The sequence below is a fragment of the Zalophus californianus genome, chromosome 5, assembly GCF_009762305.2.
Source record: "Zalophus californianus isolate mZalCal1 chromosome 5, mZalCal1.pri.v2, whole genome shotgun sequence".
NCBI lineage: Eukaryota > Metazoa > Chordata > Mammalia > Carnivora > Otariidae > Zalophus > Zalophus californianus.
Genome location: NC_045599.1, coordinates 63,016,143 through 63,039,489, shown reverse-complemented (window position 1 = coordinate 63,039,489; position 23,347 = coordinate 63,016,143). Strand labels below are relative to the sequence as shown.

The following is a 23,347-nucleotide window of genomic DNA, read 5'->3' as shown; positions in this document are numbered from 1 at the left end:
ACACCCTTTCCACAAACATACATTGATAGTGGTAAACCCTTCACATTTTTCATATATTCTCACATTTACTTACCAATCCATTTTAAACAATCTTAAGGATTATCCTAAAAAGATCCTAAATTGGAAAATTGTTCTTATGTTTCAGAGCTAGTGGTTTGATTGAAAGATAAAAAATCTACTGGATATACTGGATATAATAATAATATTATTATATATATTCCATATAACTCTTTCAGATGTTGCCATGCACATATGTACAAACACATGCATATGATGTTATATGTCTCTGTAGAGATACAAATGGTCACAACATACATTTTGTTTCATTCAAACATCTCTTACCTAACAGAGTAATAAAAATACACCCTGGGCTGGCCTATTATGATACAATTGAAAAAAATGCATAACAAGAAGTAAAGTGACTTTCTTCATTCTTTTTTTAAAAAAAAAAAAGAGGCAAAATCATGAAAATAAGGGCTTCCAAATGTCTTATCTAGTAAACACAATTACTTCATCTTTTTAAAATGCTGGTAGTATGAATTCTCAGTGAACAAAATAAGTCTATAATAGGAGCCAAAGCACACAGCATCTGAAATAGTTACCATTTATATAAAGAGTCCATATAAGCAATCAATTGGCATACTTACATTTCATATCTTTTTTTATTCATTATTAATCCTATAATTTGAGGTAAATTAAATTTATAAATATCAACTTCCTAACTTTTGATTAATATTAATGGCTTCTGATTCTCATTGCCTGATTACTCCTTATTGTTCATTAGTTTGCTGGTGCCACCAAATACTAATGACCAATAAGTGTTAACGTACTCCAATAATGTACAGTAATGACCAAGAGCTTGATTTAATCATACTAAGATTTTTATGCTAAATATATGCTAGTCTACATATATTATAAACTTATAAATCATTAACTTAAATCTATAGCAATATGAGAGCTTAGTGTTTTTATAATACAAGAACATTAGCACATACCGTCCTTGAACCTCATTCCAATCTCTCAGAAGCCTTTCATTTTCCTTCTGCAGGTGCTCATTTTTGGCTTGGTTTTCTGTGATTGTATCCAGGCAATCACAAATAAGTTTCCTAATGACCTCAGCTGGACTTGCAACTTTCTCCAGGTTGAAGGAACCAAGTCTGAACTAGAACAAAAGGAAAACATTATTAGTTTTGGGAGAATATCAACATTGAGTTTTAAATATACATAATTTCTTCTGAGGGGGGAAAAACATAGTACATTTATCAGATACAAATACAATGAAGAAAAACCGGGCAACTTCCTATCTTCTTACGGAAGTTTATCATGTAAATCAACATATAACCCAAGAATAATTTGTGTAAGTGCTAAGTCACTCTCCCATCTCCTAGCAGAGAAGAAAACAAGTAAATACCATATAAGCATACTACCATTTATTTATTACAACTTAATTTAAGTCACTTTTCAGAGTAAGAAAAGGAATTATACATGAAGATTTTTTTTAAAGATTTTTTTAAATTTATTTATTTGTCGGAGACAGAGAGCACAAGCAGGGGGAGTGGCAGGCAGAGGGAGAAGAGGACTCCCTGCTGAGCAAGGAGCCTGATGCAGGACTTGATCCCAGGACCCTGAGATCATAACAAGATCCGAAAGCAGATGCTTAACTGGGTGAGCCACCCAGGCATCCCTATACACGAAGATTTTTAACTGTACTTTGTTACTAGCGATAACATAGAATAAGTGCTATAATACATTTCTGAAGAAAGAGCAAAATTTTGGTACTAGTTAAGAGAAATGCAGGGTTTTAGGAAACTGATAAACCTGAGTTACCACTCAGTAATTACTTCTGATTCAAAAACCAATAAATTACAAATAATACTGTCCAATGTCAAGTTTGTGTACTTCTTCATAAAGGTAAGACTTGGAAAATATATCCTCTACTAGAAGGCACTTTAAAATAAAATAGTATAATACAGTTTCATTATAGTTATGGAATTTAGAAGGGGACATGGGTTGTCCTCATTTGGTAGATAAAGATAATGAAATATAGTGATTTAATCATAATTATAATTATCCTTACTATTAAAATTATTATAACAGCTACATATAAGATTTTAAAAATGATAATTATTATTATATAGTTACCATGTCCTGCAGCTGAAATTTAATTCAGGCAAAACACATATACAACTCATCTAATCATCACCAGAATGAAACTATCATATCTACTTCATAAATTAGTAAACTGAGGTTCAGAGTAGTTATCTAATATATTGAAGGAATACAGCCAAAATTCTACTATGCTATGCTGTTATGCTGTTTCCTGACATAAGAGAATAACCTAATTTAAAAAACTAGTGCTATCTAACTGAACAACAACAAAATAAATAAATAAATAAAATAAAAAACCTAGTGGTGTGCCTGGGTGGCTCACTCAGTTAAGCATCCGACGTTTGGATTCAGTTCAGGTCCTGATGTCATGAGTCGTGAGACAGAGGCCCATATCAGACTCCCTGCTCAGCAGGAGTCTGCTTAGACATTCTGTCCCTCTGCCCCTTCCCCACACACACACACTCTCTCTCTCTTAAACAAATAAATCTTTTAAAAAATAAATAATGAAACATTAAAAATTTAAAAACTAGTAAGAGGAAGAATTAGATTCATAACCTACATATAATTCTTAAGAGAGACTCTAATGGCACTGAGTGGTAGAACTGAGCAAAACTGAAGGTTTTTTGGGTTGCCAGATCAGTAATTTCTACTATGGTATTCATTTAATAGGAACATAGTGTGTGTACACACACACACACACACACACACACACATATACACGCACATATATGAAAAGAAAGTTTTATCTGTGTAAAGAATATATAAATTGAAAGTAAATTTAAGGGGAAAAATAAATTTAAGCATTTACCTTTTGAAGCTTTTCTTAGTTATAAACACACACACACACACGTTAAAGAACACCTATAGAATATCTAGAATATAACTTTGAATTGATATAAAATAGAAAAATTAAGCTTATTGTTATATAATAGATTACATTACCAGTAAAACATAAACCCACAAAATGATTCTGTATTCTCTCATTATCACAATTGTCAGGCAGAGATAAACATTTTTAGAAATGAAAGAGTTTTTAATTATTTGAAAGTTTCAACAATGCCAAATGGATAATGAATTCATGCCACACTTTGATCCTGAATAAAGTAATTGGTAAAATACAAATGTACAGATAAGCATAAGTCCAGCTGCCTACTCATCTATCTTAGATGGCAAAGGAAGAAGGTAACAAATTCTAAATCACTAATAAGCCATTTCTTTCAAAATATCATTCAAACCTATATATTCAAATTCCAAAAGAGAATTCTTAAATCTTCTCTTGGTTAGTCACGATAGAATAAACTTAAAATGTCATTTCTTAGGAATAGGCAACTACTTTGTTTCCATTTTCTAATTATATTCACTAGTATTTGGTCCTTTAATGGGTGTGAACATGTTTTTCTAAACCAAAAAAATATACAAGAAGTATCTAGAAATTCAGTCCAAGAAAAGAAATTTACTTGAAACATTCAACTTATTTCTTAGAAAAATTTTGAAGTGGCAGAGGAACTCTGCTGGGCCATCCTTCCTGTAACACACGCAGTTCAGAGCCACGGCACAAAGCTCCCTTCTACCCTCACTGCTGCTGTTCCAGCCTTTCCGCATTACTGAAGATAGAAGGGGACATATGCACTGAACTCTGATCAGGGCCTTTTATCAGACCTCATGAAACAAGAAGTGTAAAGATTTCTGCACTCTCACTCTATATCAAGCCAATTAAAAAAAAAATTTATTTATTTTAAAGAGAGAGGGAGAGCAAGAGAGCATGGGTGGGGGGAGGAGCAGAGGGAGAGGGACAAGCAGACTCTGTGCTGAGTGCAAAGCCCAACAGGGGGCTGAATCCAAAGACCCTGAGATCATGATCTGAGCTGAAATCAAGAGTCCGACGCTTAACCAGCTGAGCCACCCAGGCGCCCCTATATCCAGCAGACCTTTATACTAGCCTCCATATAAAAAGTGGCAACTTAAAAAAGTATTATTTTTAAAACAAGCAAATTTGCACAAAAGCCACATTATATGGATGCGATGGTTTTAAAAACTACTTTAGCTTTTTGTTTGACATAGAAGGCTATAAGCACAGCTTTTAATTATTAGTTCTGTAATTTCAAAATAATCTAAATATAAAATCAGGACTTCAAATGGTACAACAGAATCAGAAACCACAAATTAAAGGCATCCTGAAAGCATGTCTCTCCTTTAGAGGCATGGTCAAAAACTTTTTTTTGCAGTCAGTTCTCAAGATCTGGTAGAGAATTCGGTACATAGACCTCTACTAGGCACCTTATTCAGTCTATAATCTAAAGTTTTAAGACACATCTTTAAGACACAGTCTATAATCTAAAATTTTAAGTTGAAAACAATTAACTTTTTAAATGTTGATAACTGTAGGAGTTTGCACTAGTTGGTTCTAAAGCGTCATAATTTTAGATATTAAAACAAGTAAATAACATTTTTAAAATCCGATCTGCATTAAAAGGTCTCAATTTCAGAAAACTTATCCATTTTCTTTAGCCAGTGCTTTGTTTGTTCTGGATATCTGTCAATTCTTAAATCCAAGATTAAATGCTATACCTCCTTACCCACCCACTTCAAAGCGCAGGTCACATTCTCTATAACTACTTTAGCCTATACTGACCTGTCTATTCTTAATACTTCAGAGTTTGTCTCACAATTTTTCCCTCCTGTCATCCTCCTTATATTTTCCTCTGGTTGTTTCAGAAATGTAGTCTTTTAAATATCTAGTTCTTTAAGATCAGAGGGCCTATCTTATATTTCTTCCACTGCCTCTACAGTACCTTGCATAGCTCTAGACAAATATTAAGCGCTAAATAAAGATTCCAATTTTTTATTGGAATGATCCTTATTAATAAAGGAATGTAACTATAATGGGGCAGGCAAATAAAAAAACTGGGACAATGGGGTGCCTGGGTGGCTCAGTCAGTTAAGTGTCCAACTTTTGATCTCAGCTCAGGTCTTGATCTCAGGATCGTGAGTTCAAGCCCCACGCTGGGCTCCACACTGGGAGCAGAGCCTACTTAAAAAATACAAAACAAAACAAAAATGGGAATGCTCTGAACACAAATTAAGAAATATTTTAAATAGTTCAAGAATATAACAAAGTTTTATCTTATTGAACAGTATAATTGAAACAAAAAAAATCATGTTAAAAAACTATATAATAGCACTTGATACAATGATAATATATATGTTTAATAAAACCTACACAGATTTTTTTTTTTTGGTCAGATTTTTTTTTTAAAGAATGTTTTCAGGTTCTTTGGAGTGACCAGATTAAAGAGAATACATAGCATTACTAAAGTATACAAAATAAACACTATGGATAATTACTAACCAATTCCTGGGGGATTGTTTGTGGCCCTTCTGAATGTTTCTGGGGAGAGGAGAGTTATCACAGAGTGAGCTGATATTCTGCTTAGAACACATCAATTAAAGAATTTGAGTTTTGACACATTATCAAAGTAGTCTAAATAACCTTGCAGACTTAATCTTTGCTACTGTCCTGGGAACCAAAATGTAAAGCTAAATGAAAAGGAGGAATAAAGATATCTTGATGTTATTACAAGGCAAATGATGGCAGAGAAGAACTCATTTTCTTCAGTATGTTTTTAATTTATTCCTATCAGACAAAAGTTTAGCTGTATCTAGATATGTGTACACTAAAAAAGTAAAGCCTGCCCATTATAGTTTATAATACAGAATGTTTTGTCTATTTTAGACAAATACACAGTTGCATATACTTCGCTGTTATAATACAGTTACAAAATTCAGTAATATAGGAAATCAGTCAAGTTTTGTAATAAGAAAGAGACTAAACTGTATTACTTTGGCCTACTTATGTTACTTACCATTTGTTCATATTTTGGATCAAATATATTTTTACTAAGATATGTATCATGAATTCTTTGGTTTAGTGGCCTGTTGAAATGTTTATTTCATATTTAAATAACTAACATTACAAATGTACCTCCTAAAGAAGTAATTTCTCTAGGTTGACAACTGATCACATTTCTTTTCGAAGATACCTAGAACTTAGAAAAGAATACCGATAAGGACTCCTAAAAAAGATAAAAGAGCTATATATACTAGAGGAATACTAATCTCACTTTTCCCACTATTTTCTTGCCCAAATTTCTTACAGCTCATAAAAAAAAGTTTAAATATCTCAAGATGATTGTATGATCAAGCAAGGCTCTGTATATTTTAGATTCTGTAGGTTCTTACAATCAAAATGCAATAATCTAAAAGTGAAAAATACTCTCATCTCGAATTAGAGTGCTACAAAATTATTCGAATTTTAAGGCCATGCTATGTGCTTTAATGTATTAAATATCATCTAAGAATTCTTATTTTGGTCTTCATAATTGTAAAAACCTTTGGTAGAAGTCAGAGAATCCTTCACAACAAAAACCCAAAGCCTATGTGGTAAGGGAATCTCAGAAGTTACTTTTACTTTGAATGACTATAAATGTTCACTCCACTACTGTCTTAAAATGGATGATGAGTCTTTTGGTTCATGAGAAGTACAGTAAAATCTAGATTTACCTCAGCCTAATTAGGAGTTAAAATTAATAATGAAAGATTATACTATACAGGGATTTAGAATCAACTAGAAGGTTTTTTATAGTAACTGGATTGGGGGGAGGTGATAAAAAGCAGTAGATACATATTATTCGCCTGTTACTTCATTTTTGGTATTGCCTTGGATTCCCTAACACTCTTCTAAATCTCCTAATACTTATCTAATCACATCTGTGCAGTATGCTTCTCTGTCCTCCACTTAGATGCTAAATGATAGTATTTCTTGGCATGGTCTCTTGATCCACTTTTCTTTTTCCTCTATAGTTATAGGGTTGTCCAATATCACAGCTTCCATCATTACCGATAAATTGAAAACTGCCAGATGTATATGTAGGTGAGGGCGCTCCTAAACTCCAGACTTACATACACATTTAACTCCGTTTCAGAATGGTGCCAGCAAAATGACCTATGCAAACCCCACACTTTAAATGCCCAAACAGAATTCATTGTCCATCCCCCTCACTACTAACCTAGCTCTTCACTGCATTTTCCACTAGACATTCACCATTCACTCAGTTATACTTGGGTGGTCTAGTGAGTAAGTATGGATATCTATCATAGCATTACAGTATTTACTTTTTTTTTGTAGTATGCTAAAAGCTGCAAAGGGATAGTGGCTACATATTACACATAGTATCCCCAGTTTTTTTTTTTCTTAAATTAACAGACTATTTTTTTTGGAGCACTTTTAGTTTTATAGAATAATAGAATGGGGACAGTTCCCATTCACACACCCCCACCCGCAGGTGCCCCTAATAGTAACATCTGCATGCATGTGCTACATTTGCCACAATAGATGAGATCAATACTGTTTAGCTAGTAAGACTTAAACCCCATATTTTGTAGCAGGATTAATTATTTATGTTGTATAGGTGACCCTTGAGTGACATGGATTTGAACTGCACAGGTCCACTTACATGCGGATTTTTTACAGTACAGTCCTGTAAAGGTATTTTCAGTTCCTTAAGATTTTCTTAGTAACATTTTCTTTCCTCTAGCTTACTTTATTTTAAGAATACAGTATATAATACATATAAAATACAAAACATGTGTTAGGTGATGGTTTATGTTACTGGTAAGGCTCCTGGTCCACATAAGACTATTAGGAATTAAGTTCTGGGGGAGTCAAAAGTTAGTATCCCCATTCTTACACGGTGAAACACAGAACACATTCATTCATTCATTTATCAGACATTTTGAATATGTACTATGTACTAGGCATTGGAGATACTGCTGTGAGAAAGGAAAACAATGTGTTCTCTTGGAAAGAGTTGATGGTGCACAATGATTATAATTTCACACAGCTGTAGAATCAATGAAGAAAATAAAATAGGTAATGAGATTGTGACTAGAGGGCAGCATATCTTTGGATACGGTAGTCAGGGAAAAAGACCTTGCAAAAACTTAGGGGGAGAACACAGTTGAGGCGATTGAAAAGGTAGACAGGAGACTAGATCACACAGGATTTCGTAGGCTACAGTAAGAAGTTGAGCATTTATTCCAATTATAACAAAAAGCCACTGGAAGGTTATATGCAGGAAAATGACTGCTTAAATAGTACACAGCACTTCCTCTAACACTGCACCTGATTATCTCAACCTCCTGGGACTCATATCCTATGTAATCCCCTCCCTTAAGTGCAAGGAGGCCTGTGATTTGCTTCTTAACAACAGAATACAGCAAAGGTAACATATATCACTTCAGTGATTAAGTTATATAAGATTATAATATCCACCTTGCTAATAGAACCTCTCCTTGCTGGCTTTTATGACACTAGCTGCCATGTTGGAGAAGCCCATGCAGCAGGGAGCTGAGAGTGATTTCTGACAAATAATCATTTTAAAACCATAGGAGGCCTCTGACCAACAGCCAGTGCATTAGATGGGTTCTCTAAAGACAGAGAAACAATAAGATGTTTATACATATAGAGACTTATTGTAAGCAATTGGCTGACATGATTTTTTTTTTTTAAGATTTTATTTATTTATTTTTTAACAGAGAGAGAGACAGTGAGAGAGGGAACACAAGCAGGGGGAGTTGGAGAGGGAGAAGCAGGCTTCCCAACAAACAGGGAGCCCGATTTGGGGCTCAATCCCAGTACCCTGGGATCATGACCTGAGCTGAAGGCAGATGCTTAACGACTGAGCCACCCAGGTGCCGCGGCTGACATGATTATGAAGGTTGGTTAAGTCCAAAATCTGCTGGGTGGACCAGCAGGCTGGGAATCTAGGAAGAGTCAATGAAATCTCTCAGCAGATTTCCTTCTTGTTCTGGAGAGATAGGTCTTTTGTGCTGTTCAGGTCTTCAACTAAGGTCCTCCCTTATTTGGAGGGCATTCTGCTTTACCCAAAGTCTGCTTATCTAAATGATAATCTCATCCAAAAACTTCCTCAAAGATATCCAGAATAATGTTTGACCACATATCTAGGAACTTTTAGCCCATCCAAGTTAACACATAAAGTTAACCATCACAGTCAGCAAGAAACTGAGGCCCTCAATCCAACAAGGCTATAAGGAACTGAATTGTGCCAGCATCAACATGACCTTAAAAACAAATCTTTCACCTTGAGATGAGACTGCAGCTCTGGACAAAACCTTGATTGCAGCTTTCACAGGAGTCCTAGCAAAGCCATGCCTGGATTTCTGACCCATGGAAACCATGAAATAATAAATGTACATGGTTTCAAGCTGCCAAGTTTGTGATAACCTGTTACTCAACAACACATAATTAATACAAATGTGCTTCAATATTACCAGTCTAAAAACAAAAGCAAAACAAAACAAAACCACTTTAATGTCATCTAATTCTAGCTACTGTTCAGTTTTCTGCTTCTGTCAGAGCAAAATATCTCCAAAAATATACGTAGTATCTTCCAATAGTTCTTCCAGTAGTCCTGCTTCCAACAGTTACCAGCCACACATGAGCTATTTAACTTTAAATTAGCTAAAATTAAAAACTGAACTCCTCAGTAACACAAGCCACATTTTAGGGCTCAATAGCGACATGTAGCTAGTAGTTGCTATATCAGATAGCACAGATACAGAATCTATCATCCCAGAAAGTTTTTTAGAATAGCATCGATCTGTTTCCTCATTTTATTACAACCCATTTTCTCTTTAAATACTCCAATGGACGAAAAGGCTTTTTATAATCTGGCCCATTACTATCTCTCTAATTGCATCTCTCACTTGAATAGGTCAATTATTCCCATATGTAATAAGCAGCTACCCCCAAATGTAATTAATGATGCTCCCCACAAAATGTCTACACCCTACTTTCTGTAACTTGTGAATATCTTACTTTCTCTGTGAAAAAGGGACTTTGCAGATGTGTTAAGGATACAGACCTTGAGATGAGGAGATTATTGTGGATTATCTGGATGAGCCCAATCTATTCACATAAATCCTTACAATCAGAGAACTTTCCTTTCTCAGCTACAGTCAGAAGGACGTGGAATTGGAAGAGAAGCACAGAAAGATGCAAAATTGCTGGCTTTGAAGACAGAAGAAGACCTTGAACCAAAATGTGGGTGGTGTCCAAAAGCTGGGAAAAGGCAAGGCAATGGGTTCTTCTGTAGAGCTTCCAAAAAGAAATACAATACTGCTGACACATTGAGTTTAGCTAGGTGAGACTACTATGTTGGACTTTTTTTTTTTTTTAAAGATGTTCTTTCTGTTTTCCTTTCTTTCTTTAGAGAGAGAGAGCCTGCGAGCAGGGTGGGGGGAGGGGAAGAGGGAAAGGGGAGAGACAATCTCAAGCAGACTCTACACTGAGCATGGAGTCCAATGCAGGGCTCAGTCCCATGACCCTGAGATCATGACCTGAACCGAAATCAATAGTTGGACCCTTAACTGACTGAGCCACCCAGGTGCCCCTGTGTTGGACTTTTGACCTACAGAAACATCGGATAGTGAATTTATATTATTTTAAGCTGCTAAGTTTCTGGTTATTTGTTATAGTAGCAACTAAAAATGAATATAGTGTATCGGGGTCTATGGCAGGATAAGTAATTGACCCCCAGTGATGCCCACATCCTAATTCGCAGAATCTGTGAATATTACCTTATATAGCAGAAGGCACTTTGCAAATGTGATTATATCAGTGATCCTGAGATGAGGCTATTATCATGGATCATCCAGGTGGCCCAATGTAATCCAAGGGTCCTTATAAGGGGGAAGCAGATCAGACTGAGCTAAGGCAGTGTGAAGATGAAAAGAGATTGGAATGATGTGGACACAGGCCAAGGAAGGCTGGCAGCCTCTTGATGCTGAAAGAAATAAGAAAACCACTAAGTCTGTCCTACTTTGTTACGGTGGTAACAGGAAACTAATAGTCTGCATATTCTTCTAGAATGTTCTTCTCCCTGAATTGCACATGGCTTCCTCTTGTATTTTATTCAGGTCTCTAACTCAATGTTACCTCTGGAAACACTGTCTTAACTACCTTAACTATGATATAAGCATTCCAGAATCCTTCAAATAGTCCTACAAAAAATTGCAATAGTATAGGTATTAAATAACATTTTATCATCTTTGCAGCAGTTGTCATCATCTTAATTCATTTTATTTACAAATGGTTATTGTCTCCCTTTCCCATCCTCATAGTAGGGATTCAAAATATGTCTGTTAACTGAGTGAATGAATACTTGGGTCATAAATGCTACAAATATTCTTCTGGTCTGACAATATAACTTATAGAGCATTTACGTTTTAATGTACTTAAATGTAAAAATAGTTTCCTTTGAGGTGCCTGGCTGGCTCAGTCAGTGGAACATGCATCTCCTGATCTTGGGATTGTAGGTTCAACCCCACACCAGGTGTAGAGAATACTTAAAAATAAAACCTTAAAAAAATAAAAATAGTTTCCTTTCAAGGTCTTTACAAATCAGATAAAGTGACTACTTGCCTATATTTTCATTTTTAATTTACTTCTCCAAATACATAAGCAATGTTCCCTCACCATTTACTCAGTGAACCATTCTCTCCCTGATATAAAATGCCGTGATTATTAGAAACTACATGTTTATGTATACTTAAGTATTTTCTTGAGTTTCCTCTTCACTACCATCGTTCACTATTCTTTTACTAGTGCTAAGATGCTCCTTTAATTATGACAGCTTTATAATATTTTATTAAGGATTATAAATTCCACCTCATAATTCCTTTTTCAATATTGTATTTATTGTCTAGTTTTGCCAAGCACATCCCAAGAATTTTGACTGTGAATTTCAGACAAGCTAAAAACAAACAAAAAAAAGCGACTAAAAAATACTAGGAACTTTGTTTGGAATTACACTCATTTTCAAATTATTTTATAAGGAATTAACTTATTTCCAATATGAATTAACAGTGTTAATTCCTCCATTCAGGATCATTATGTTTCTTCATCTAATCAAGAGTTATTTTTATGTCCTTTGGCTAAGTTTCTTATTGATTTTTTTAAATCAGACTCCCTCCACTGCAGCTGATAAGATTACCAAATGATCTGTAAGTAGAAATATAAATGCGACTACACAGTCTTATTTTTGATACCTTGATCATATCAAAAGAATTACATGGTGTACAGGAACCTTAGGAATCTCTATTTTAGAATCCCAATACTGACATTTATTTACAGTGGGGTCCTGCACAAACAATTGTAACCACTGTATTCAAAATAATGATTTATCCTTTTTTTTTGAATATCCGTATAAATTCTATTTTTATTATTATGTTATGTTAATCACCATACATTACATCATTAGTTTTTGATGTAGTGTTCCATGATTCATTGTTTGCATAATAATGACTTATCCTATACAAGATTTGTGAAAAAAACCTAAGCGCTGATCAGGAAGGATTTTGCAAATAAACCACAACGGAAGTAACACCTAAAGACACAAAAAACTCCATTCTCTTTAGTTTGAATTTGATTTGTCTTCTAAAAATGGTTGATTACTTTAACACAGTAGCATTCCAGAGTGGCTATGACAGAGAAAAATGTCACTGGGGCTGGGATCACTGCTGTTGCTTAGCTTCTAAGGCCCCAAAGAAATAGTAAGCAAGCAAACACTTGATAAAACTTATGATAAAATATCCTGCTGTGGGATAATTAGGAAATGTAAGTGTTAATAAAACATAAAATGAAATGGATTGTTTACTTCAGAACTTAAACCAGTTTATCCTGTTAAGTAACAATTGTTCAGGTCTCTCATAACATTCTCCAGGAAAATTAAAACAGTAGACTCTTGTAATTTTTTTTTCTGATTATAAAATTCTGACCCTTTGTCCTTTAAAAATTTCAGAAACTTAAGGCTAACCTCCCCTATCCTGCCCCCAAGGCACTAAATTACATCTTTTGATGAAATAGCATAAGTGGTTAAAAGTCATTAAATTGACATTAGAAACGTTTTGGAAACAAAATATTTTCATAAAAAAATATTGTTAATTGTAACTCTAATATTCTTAAAATCAATTATCATAAACTAATAAACTCAAAACTAGTGATCCTTAAAAAATCATAAAAGCACCAAGTATCTTTAAATCCTCAACTTAAATGAAATGATGAAACATGAAATCAAAGACAAAATATGAAATCAAAGACAAAATAAAAAATTTTCCTGTACTGTTTATGAGCTTCTAAAAAAATTTTAAATAATTGCCTTTTTAAACTATGGATTAAAAATTCTTTTGCCATATTTTTTTCATTCAAAAATATTTACTAACAGGGCACCTGGGTGGTTCAGCCAGTTAAGCGTCTGACTCTTGATCTCCAGCTCAGGTCTTGCTCTCAGGGTCATGAGTTCAAGTCCTGCACTGAGCTCCACACTGGGTGTGGAACCTACTTAAAAAAAAGAATCCTAAAAAACTTTATTGTAATTCAGTGGCAGATCTTTAGGAAATAAATTTCTATCTAAAATATTTATACAGAAAACTAGTAATATTTACTTTGATTTATTCCCTTATTTACCTAGAGACAAGATAAAAACAAAGCATTCATCTAAAAAACACTTTAAAAATTTTCAAGGCTTTTTTTAGGTGAATAATCACTAAATAGGAAAACTGGCTATTAGGTATAAAAATTACTATCTATTGATACTTGAGAAGAACCAAAGAGCACAACAGATAGTAACCATGCATCTAACTGAATTTTCTTGCAAAGAAAAATGTAATTAAGAATTAACACCGAGGTAGTTCCAGTTCAGGTAATGGCAAAGTAAGCTATAATAGACTAACTCCCCTGGAGGTAACAATTATAAACTTTGAGCCAAAAACCAAAAAACAAAACCTATCAAGGGACTGGAGAATGACTGACAGCAGGCAGCAACTGGAAGGTACTAAAACAGGGTGAGACCCATGTTTCCATGAGTTCCTCACAGGGCATTCTCCCCTGACCTAGAACTCATATAGATAAATAGAAACCATACGTACTGACTTGAGGTATCAAAGAATAAAATTCTGGGCTGCACATAACACACACACACACACACACACAGAGAAATAGATGGAAAACAGGAGAGAAATTATAAGAAGATTAGAGGATAAGCATAGTACAGGATCAGTGAAAATCCATATAATAGAGTTAGCAAAACCAGAAAACAGAAAAGGAATTTAAAAAGTAGGAGAAAAACATGAACTGAAATTTCCAGACAGAAAGAGCCTACTAAGGTCCCAGCACACTGGATTTAAAAAAGGACTTCTATTAAAACCTAACAACATTATGGAATCTGGATTCCAGATTCCATTAAAACAAGTTATGTGTGCTTTTCTCAGGAAACAAACTGAGGGTTGCTGGAGTGGTAGGGGGTGGGAGGAATGGGGTGGCTGGGTGATAGACATTGGGGAGGGTATGTGCAATGGTGAGTGCTGTGAATTATGTAAGACTGATGAATCACAAACCTGTACCTCTGAAACAAATAATACATTATATGTTTAAAAAAAAAAGAAGATAGTAGGAAGGGAAAAATGAAGGTGGGGATATCGGAGGGCGAGACGAATCATGAGACTATGGACTCTGAGAAACAAACTGAGGGTTCTAGAGGGGAGGGGGTGGGGAGATGGGTTAGCCTGGTGATGGGTATTAAAGAGGGCACATACTGCATAGAGCACTGGGTGTTATACGCAAACAATGAATCATGGAACACTACATCAAAAATGTATGGCATATGGTGATTAACACGTATGGTGTATGGTGTAATGTAATGTATGTATGTAATGTATGGTGTAATGTATGGTGATTAACATAACATAATAAAATAAAGTAAAATAAAAAAAGGTCATATGTGAATGATCAGGAGTTAAAATGGCACTGGATTTCTATCGCAATGCTGGATACCAAAAATCAATAAATTAATGTCTTCAAAATAATAAAGAAATATTCAGAGACTATATTCCATCAACGTGATGAAATAAGCCAAATTATATAATATTTTTAAATAATAAGTAACATTTATTGAGTACTTACTATGTTTCAGGCATTTGATTAATAGAGAAGTCTCTCTGGGGCTAACAGTAATAAATTCAGATTTTGAGCTCTATGGACCTAAGACCAAAATAGTATAATAGTTTAAGTATAAAATAGTATAATACTATAAGTACTAAGACTATAAGAAGTCTCTCTGGGGCTAATAGTAATAAATTCAGATTTTGAGCTGTATAGAAAAATACTTCATAAGAAATATATGAAGTGTAGTCAGTAGGAATCCTACATAAAAACTTGAAATTCAATTAAATATTCTTTCTTTAGCTCCTACCATGTGTATGTACAAGGCAATCTACATTATACAAAGATAAGTCAGATAAAATATCTGCTTTACATAAGTGTAAAGAGAGTAGTATTTTATAAGGCCTACAATGTTAATAAATTTCAGAAAAATCAAGATAAACCATCATATCCCAACTATGAATTTTCCACTTTTAAAAGCACAAAGTAAAAATGTAGCCAGACAAAAATGTTGAAATACTGCAGTACTAAAATTACTGTTTTCAATGAAATAATGTCATTACTGCATGAAATACCAAGTGTTTTGTGGTAACTATGTAAATAAATCATGTTACATAGAATAGCACCTTGCTGTTAGGAAAAATTAAAAGCAGAAACCTAGTTTCAGTTAAGTCCAAAAGAAATCAACTATTTTGGCATACTGTAGTTCCACCTCTGTGAACTGTTTCTTATGAAGCAGCTCTCAAATGAGAACACTTACTCATTGCCAAAAGTGTCCAAATGGTATAGCAGTTATTGTATTTTGACAATGTAGTAATCTCAATATATTCAACAGGGTGCTAAGGGATAAATCCCTAAAACTAGGGTGAGGGAGCAGTGGAAAGGAGGGTGGCAATCTGAAAACACAGTATACACTGAGATACACAGTTATATGAAGAGTTATATCCATGGGGAAATAATGTCAGATGCAAAATGAGTATTTCATAAAATTTTTAAAAGGGCAATTTTTCTTTGATCATATGACTCAAAAGGTCAGATCAAAGATTTATGTTCAACTACCAGAAATGCTTTTGCACTTACTGTCATGGTTACAATATATTAAGGGAGGAAAAAAGCATTCCCCTTAATAAACCAGGTCAGAAAACTACAGAACGTAGACTTTACAAATTATCATAATTTTATAATTCAGTGTTTGGCTATAAACTGAAGAAGGAGGCCATAACGCCTGATATGCCTGTCACATACCAAGCTCCTTTTGCGAAAGGTAGCTCCGACCAGTTTATTTAATTTTTAACCTAGGTAAGTAAACTTCTACAAGTTCATGCTTTGGATAAACTCAGATTTGCTACCCAATCATTACCAACTGGATCAAGGCACAAACTAAAAAGAAAAAAAAAAAAAAGTACCTAAGGACTGATTATGGGGATGGCTACCGCTTTTGAAATGACTTGACAGAAACTCTTCCCAAAGGGATTCTATGTAGTAAGGGACAGGAACTGTCACATTCCATATCCCCTTAGAATTACTAAAGTGGTGATTTTAGGCAAACAAATAAAAGACATTCCCATGAAGTTAGGTTGCTTTCTTAAACTGGACAGAGCTAAGATTTCAGCTCATCATATATCAATCACAGGAGCTAGAAACCAGGCATTACTGGGGGGCCGAAAGAGGTGGTTTTCCAATCTGTCCTTACCTTACCCTTGATCCAAATACTCTCATTTGTACGGATATTCCTAACATACCTCCATCCTCAAAGGTCATCTATATATATATACCTTCTCTTACTGATCTTAAGAAATTTGACCAACTAGGCTCTACAATCTAGAAATATTTTCTAGACATGAATATCTATTGGATTGGCTACCTCAAAAGCAAATTCCTATTTGTTTAACATATGTTTAACTGAGATTTTCACTTTTAACTGTGTATCTTAGAAACATCTGTGTTAAATGAGCATAAATTCACAATCTACTTTAAATTCTGAGGTTGTCAAATGTAACAACTAAATTGGTTTTAATAGCCATTTCCTGGACCTACATAACTATGAAAGACTGACAATCAGATTTAAATTCTGATTTTTTCTTAATACACATTTTTCTTCCTAGGAATAACTTCCTCTTAGCTAAAACTAAAAATATGAATAAAAACAAGATATGCTACATGCCCTAAAATTTCAAATTCCCTTCTTTACAATGTTATCCACAATCTTAGTACTTAAATACAAAACAAGATATACATGAGATAAATATTATAGTCCAGATGCGGTTCCCTTACCAATAAGCTATGACCTTAATCTTTGAACTTCAAAAACTTTTAACAATGCTACTGCCCAATTTACCCTAATTCACAGGTATTATATAAAGGGCATTCAAGAAGAAAATGAGAAACTACTATATAGCCTCAAAGAATTGTCCATCCTTATAATTTCATTCAACAAAGATTTTTATGTAATTTTTCACCAGATACTAATATATACAACAAAGCAACAAAGAGGATAAAGCAATGCCCCTGCCTGCAAAGAGACTTGTAAGGATGTACCCATTATATAGTATGAGAAGTGCTATAAAAAGGTGATTAATGGAGTATTCAATATTTTTCACAAGTACATCAATTCCAGGATAAGCACATTTTCAGGATAATAGTAGCAGCATGAAATATTAGCAAAGTATCAATATATAGGGCCATAATCAGATTCTCAATCTCAAGACTGGCAAAAGCTGGTGTGATAATTCATTTTATGTGTCAACTTTATGGGGTCACTGAATGCCCAGGGAGTCAGTTAAACATTATTTCTAGGTGTGTCTGTGAGGTTGTTTATGAGAGACTGGCATTTGAATTGGTGGAATGAGTAAAACAGATTAGCCTAACCAATCATTTGAGGGCCAGAATGGAACAAAATGCAGATGAAAGTTGAATTCACTCTGCCTGATAACCTGAACTGGGACACAGATCGTTTCCTGTCCCTGGTGTTTCTGATTCTCAGGTCTTCAGACCTGGACTTGAATCTACACCACCAGCTCTCCAGCCTTCAGACATTTAACTACACCATCAGTTTTGCTGGGTCTCCAGACTTCAATGGCAGATAGTAAGCCTTCTCAGGCTCCACAATTGTGTAAGCCAATACCTTATAATGTATCTCTTTATATACTGGCATTGTTGCTCTGGAAAACTTTAATACAGGTAGTATTTCAACCTTACAGAGTCTATGGTTATATACTAAATTTATTTCCTAAATTCCCCCACTATGCCTTGAGCAACCTCTGGTCAATTCAGTTAAAAAAAAAAAAAAGTGGAGGAGAGGGAAAGAACTACTTCTATCCAGGCTTTTTGTTCTTTTTTTTTTTCCATGAGTATGGACTGAACATTATAAATAACAAAATAAAGAAATACTTGGGGTGCATGGGTGGCTCAGTTGGTTAAGCATCTGACTCTTGATCTCAGCTCACGTCTTGATCTTAGGGTTTTGAGTTCAAGCCCCGCATTGGATGTGGAGCCTACTTTAAAAAAAAAAAAAAAAAGCAATACTAGAACAATATCTAAAAATAAAACCAGAGTGTACTGAAAATAATGACTATTGTTGGAACATATACACAAAACAATTTATCGCAGAAAACTAACGTCATCACTATTAATTATCATTGAAAAAAGAGCAGAATATTATGAACCTTTAAGAGCAACACAAAAACAAGATCACAAAGAGAATTTGTTCACAATTTAACAATTTAACTGAGCCGAGAAAGAGCAATGATGCAAATTTTTCCATTGTTATTGTCTCATCAGTGAGTAACCTAGAGGAACCACCCTGTCTTGGATTAAAAAGGATTTCTTTCTATTTGCCAACAATAATCTATGATCCTTTTTAACATGAGTAGTAGCTACCTCTATTTCAAGCAATAACGCTTTTGTGGGATACTGTAGATATATATTTTTTTAATTAGTTCAATACATTTCGGAAAAACAACTAATATATGCAGTGGAAAGGCCATCCTCAAACCCTAAAAGGACAACTTAATTACAAAGAACACTATAAAATTTACCCTCCTAGACTGAGATATATTCAATAATCCCATTTACATTTTCATGTTTTAATCCAACCATAAAGAAATACAGTAGAAATTCCATTATCTCTATACAGTTCTCCAATAACCAAACCCATCATTCTCAAAACTACCTTAAAGAATCAGTTTAAAAATGCTCCTTAATGACTAGCAATGGTTAGGAATCTATTTAGAAAATTTATAAATATTTCCTGATTTTTATGGATATCAACAAATAGAAAGCCTTTCAGTATCTTGCAAAGGAAAGAACTAGAGCCAGCTGGAAGCCCTATTTTCTCTGTGTTTTTCAGAAGACTGAACATGTAACACTGTCAGGGGAATCCCGATTCTCACTCCTGTTAAAGAATGGAAGGATCAAGACACTGATTATGTTAAAGAATTTCCACAACCACTGCCACCATCATAGTACTACAACAGATTATTTGTAAATCAAAATAACTCTACTGATTCATTTTTGGTAGAGAATAAAGTTTTGATTGAAGATTTTTCAATAGTGCCGAGAGCTGATACTTTCATCTGTATTGCCTTTTGAGCAATTATATGGGCACATAAAATCAGTGTGAAAGTATAATCAACACCATTCAATTCAATTTCATTGAGTTCCTAATATGTGTTAGAAATTATGTTAGGGGCTGAGAATGAAAGCATAAACAAAGCATACTTCCCATCCTTATGGAAATCACAATCTGGCAGAAGGAACTGAAATGCTATCATCCAACTAAAATATAACTTGATTTGAAAAGAATGAATGGGAGGAAGTTAGGAAACAATTATGAATGTCATGCTAAGACATTTAACCTTTACTCTCTAGGTCAGGGCTTGTGTAATCAACTGTCCTCAGGAGCCAGGCAGGTAAAGTGAATGAATAAAGCTGATGGGCTGACAAATTACAGAAAGCTTTTCCCTTCTACAGGGGGAGCCACTAGGTAGTAGTAGTGTGGTGGAAATGTGGGCCAGGTTACTCAGATTTTTAATTTTTCAAGAGAGACCAGAAACTTAGATTTTTAGATATAAGCTCCTGTTTGATAGAGACTCATTTCTAATTTTTTCTAGATGTAAGGGCCAACATAGCATTTCTATCGGCTGTATTTGGCCTTTTGCTGAAGACAACAAGGTAGGGCTTCCAATGACTTTTAAGCAGAGTAATGTGATTAGATTTGCATTTTAGAATTGTCTCCCTGGTGGTAGATAAGAGTAGGGAGGGCCAGAGACAGGAAGATTACCCGTTTGCAAAAAAAGAGTGGATTTAAACCTGAGCTATAGAAAAGGCAGATTCACTTCAGAGAAGAACTGAGAACTAGGCAACATGCAAGTTGAAAAGGAGCAAATAAACAGGGAAAAAGGAAAATACAAGAGTGTGTGAGTGGGACCACAAGTAGGTCTAATAGAGTGAATTGAAAGAGGGGTGGGAAAGACCAGGGGGAAGAATTTAAACTTAGAATAAAGAATCTTCCTTTTATGAAACTAGAGGAGGAAAAGAATCCAGACACATATGAAGATGGAAAAAAGAAACAAGAAATCCACACCTCATCACCTCCTATTATTTTAGTGGTAGACACTAAGATGGCCCTCCAGATTCCCAACTTTAAAGCACACACCCTGTATAATCCTTTCCTTTTGCATGTGGGTGAGTACTTGTGGATTTAAGGAGATATTCACTTCCATTAGGTTAGGTGATATGGGAAAGCTGACTTTAAAAAAAAAGATTATTCTGGTTGGGCCTGATCACATTAAGTGAGTCCTTAAAATGGATTGGGATCTTCATCAAGAGCAGGAATTTGACTTGAATGAAATTCTGTTATGGGATTTAAGAGGGAGGGTGTCATGAAAATGGCTTCTGAGAGCTGAGAACAACCTCTGGCTAAAAGCCAGCAAGGAAATGAATGCTGCCAACAACCATGTGAGCATGGAAGAGGAATCTGAGCTCCAGGTGAGAATGCAGTCTGGCTGACACTTTGATTCCAGCCTTGTGAGACCCTCAGCAGAGAACCTAGTTGTGCCACAACAGAAAACTAACATGCTTAGTAAACAGAACATCGTTTTTTGAGTGAAACAACAGGCATTGCTTTAAGATAAAGTTGTTTGAACTGCCGTGAATGAGTGTCAGGCTGAATTTATTTTCTAGCAACTTTGGTCTCATCAAGCTTTATTCAAATGTCACACCAGGCATAAAATGATTCACCAGAAAGAGAGAAATCACTTCTTGTGTTACGTAAAATTTTAAGTTCTATACTAAAGGAGTTGGACAGTTACAACTAGGTTTTCAGAGTATACTTCCATGAAAAGATGCATGCAGCAAACACACAAGATGCAAAGTCACTATTCAATGGTAGTTCACTGGTAGTCAACAAACATGAAAAATGTTATCAAGTAAATCCTGAGAATTGAACACCTTTAGAAGGTTCTAGCTATCATAATTGCTATAAAGAAGTATATATTCAAGTTTCTCCATTTGGTAGAATAAAAGACTAAAAGTTTCTACTAAAACTCTAAAAAAAAAATCAATTTATGCATGGCAAAAGACTAACATATGTCATAAAATTATTTCAGAAAACATTTCAAAATTATGGTAGAAATAAAAAATTATGAAAGAATAATAGTATTACTGCAGTCTTCTTGGCATTTAATCACTTAGGCTTTTGAAATCATTCTGTTTACAGTCATACTTACTCTCTGGTTTCCACAGTAATAAACACACAGCCTGTTTATTTTAAATATTCTATCCTGAAACAAGAAGCTTTTTTTTTTCTCTCAAAATCATACTGCACACTAACCAAGCTCCCAAGCCAAAAAGAACACAGGAGACTAAATGTGTAAAAGACAAGAAAGCTCCAATATGAACATTATCCAGTCTTCAGACTTAGAGAAGAAAAATGTCAAACTCCAGCTGTTCTAACTTAATAGAAGGATAGCCCAGATTGGCCTAAGTCTTTGTCTCCTGAGGGAGACAAGCAGCCTATGACATAATGCGTCCGTTTTGTTCATTTTACGTTAGTAAGCACAACACTGGCTTTGTGTTTCATCTTTCTCTTGTCAACTTTCAACTCTCTTTCCCTAAAGAGAACAAAGAAAGCTCCCTTTACATTAAAATGAAAGTCTATTCCAAAATCAAGGGAAATAATAAGAAAATCAACCACTGAGAAAACAGAATTAAAACTTAGAGTTGTCTTCAAATAAATAGTTTCAAGGAGGTAGTCTTTGTTGTTCAATCAGCATATCTTTTAAACACAACAAAAAGTACTTCCCTTTAAATTTAGAAAAAAATATAATCACCTATAATTTTAAAAAGGAAATAAGCTATAAAAAACTATTTTTTGAGAAATAAATCTGAAACATATTCCTTTAAAAATGGAGGTATAAAAAAAGATGTATAAAATAGATGGAAAATGAGAATGGGAAAATATTAAAAATAATTTATGTTCAACAAATTTCAACTCTAACTCATAACAATCCAACACAAATAATCACCAACCTCAACCACCAGCCCCCTTCAATTCATCCCTCCTGGCCCTCTGACCAAGCCCTTCTCCAAGATGGACTGGCAGTCTCTTACGTCAACTGTATGAAGTCATCCTGGATCTCCTTGCAGCAGCATCATAAGGGTTCTCTTGGTTGTACGCCCTGTTTCTTACATCGCATGGCATGAGATGAGAGCTCGCCTCATCAATTTTCAGTCCTTGCTAAAATATGCACTTAAAACTATACTAATTCTTTAGCTTCAAGTTATGATGCAGTGTTTTGGCTGGTGTTCAATTCTAAATATTTCATAATCTTTCTTTAAATTTCTGCTTTGGCCCATGGATTTTCTTATATGTGTGTGTTTTACATTGTGGGAGAGACAATCTTTTTTGTAATTAAGAATTACAAAATCTTGAACTCTACACTTACTCTCTCAACTAGAGTTGAGAAGTCTTTGTGGCCTAGTACATGAGTATTATGTTTTAATATGCTCGAAACAAATGTATATTCTCTAATTATTAGATAAAGGGATCTACCTCTTTATCCATCCATCTCTCCAAACAACCTTGTTAAAATATAATGTTCAAACCTTCTATTTTGTTGCTATTTTCTGATCAGCTTAATATGTTGGTTTTCAAGAACAGTATTTTCAAAAGTTTCGTATGATTTGGTATTTTTTAATTTCAATTTGTAATTGAGTCAA

The 23,347-nt window shown here is 34.4% G+C and overlaps 1 protein-coding gene across 6 annotated transcripts in view; it reads right to left on the bottom strand.

The window, feature by feature from the left end:
* The window catches only part of XRCC4 (X-ray repair cross complementing 4), a 285,081-nt gene that overhangs the window by 188,244 nt on the left and 73,490 nt on the right, over positions 1 to 23,347 (bottom strand). For all 6 annotated transcript variants that reach the window (XM_027606568.2, XM_027606569.1, XM_027606570.1 and 3 more), the window contains exon 4: positions 996 to 1,162. In XM_027606568.2, coding sequence (XP_027462369.1) covers positions 996 to 1,162 — 167 coding nt within the window. The remainder of the gene's footprint in view (positions 1 to 995; positions 1,163 to 23,347) is intronic.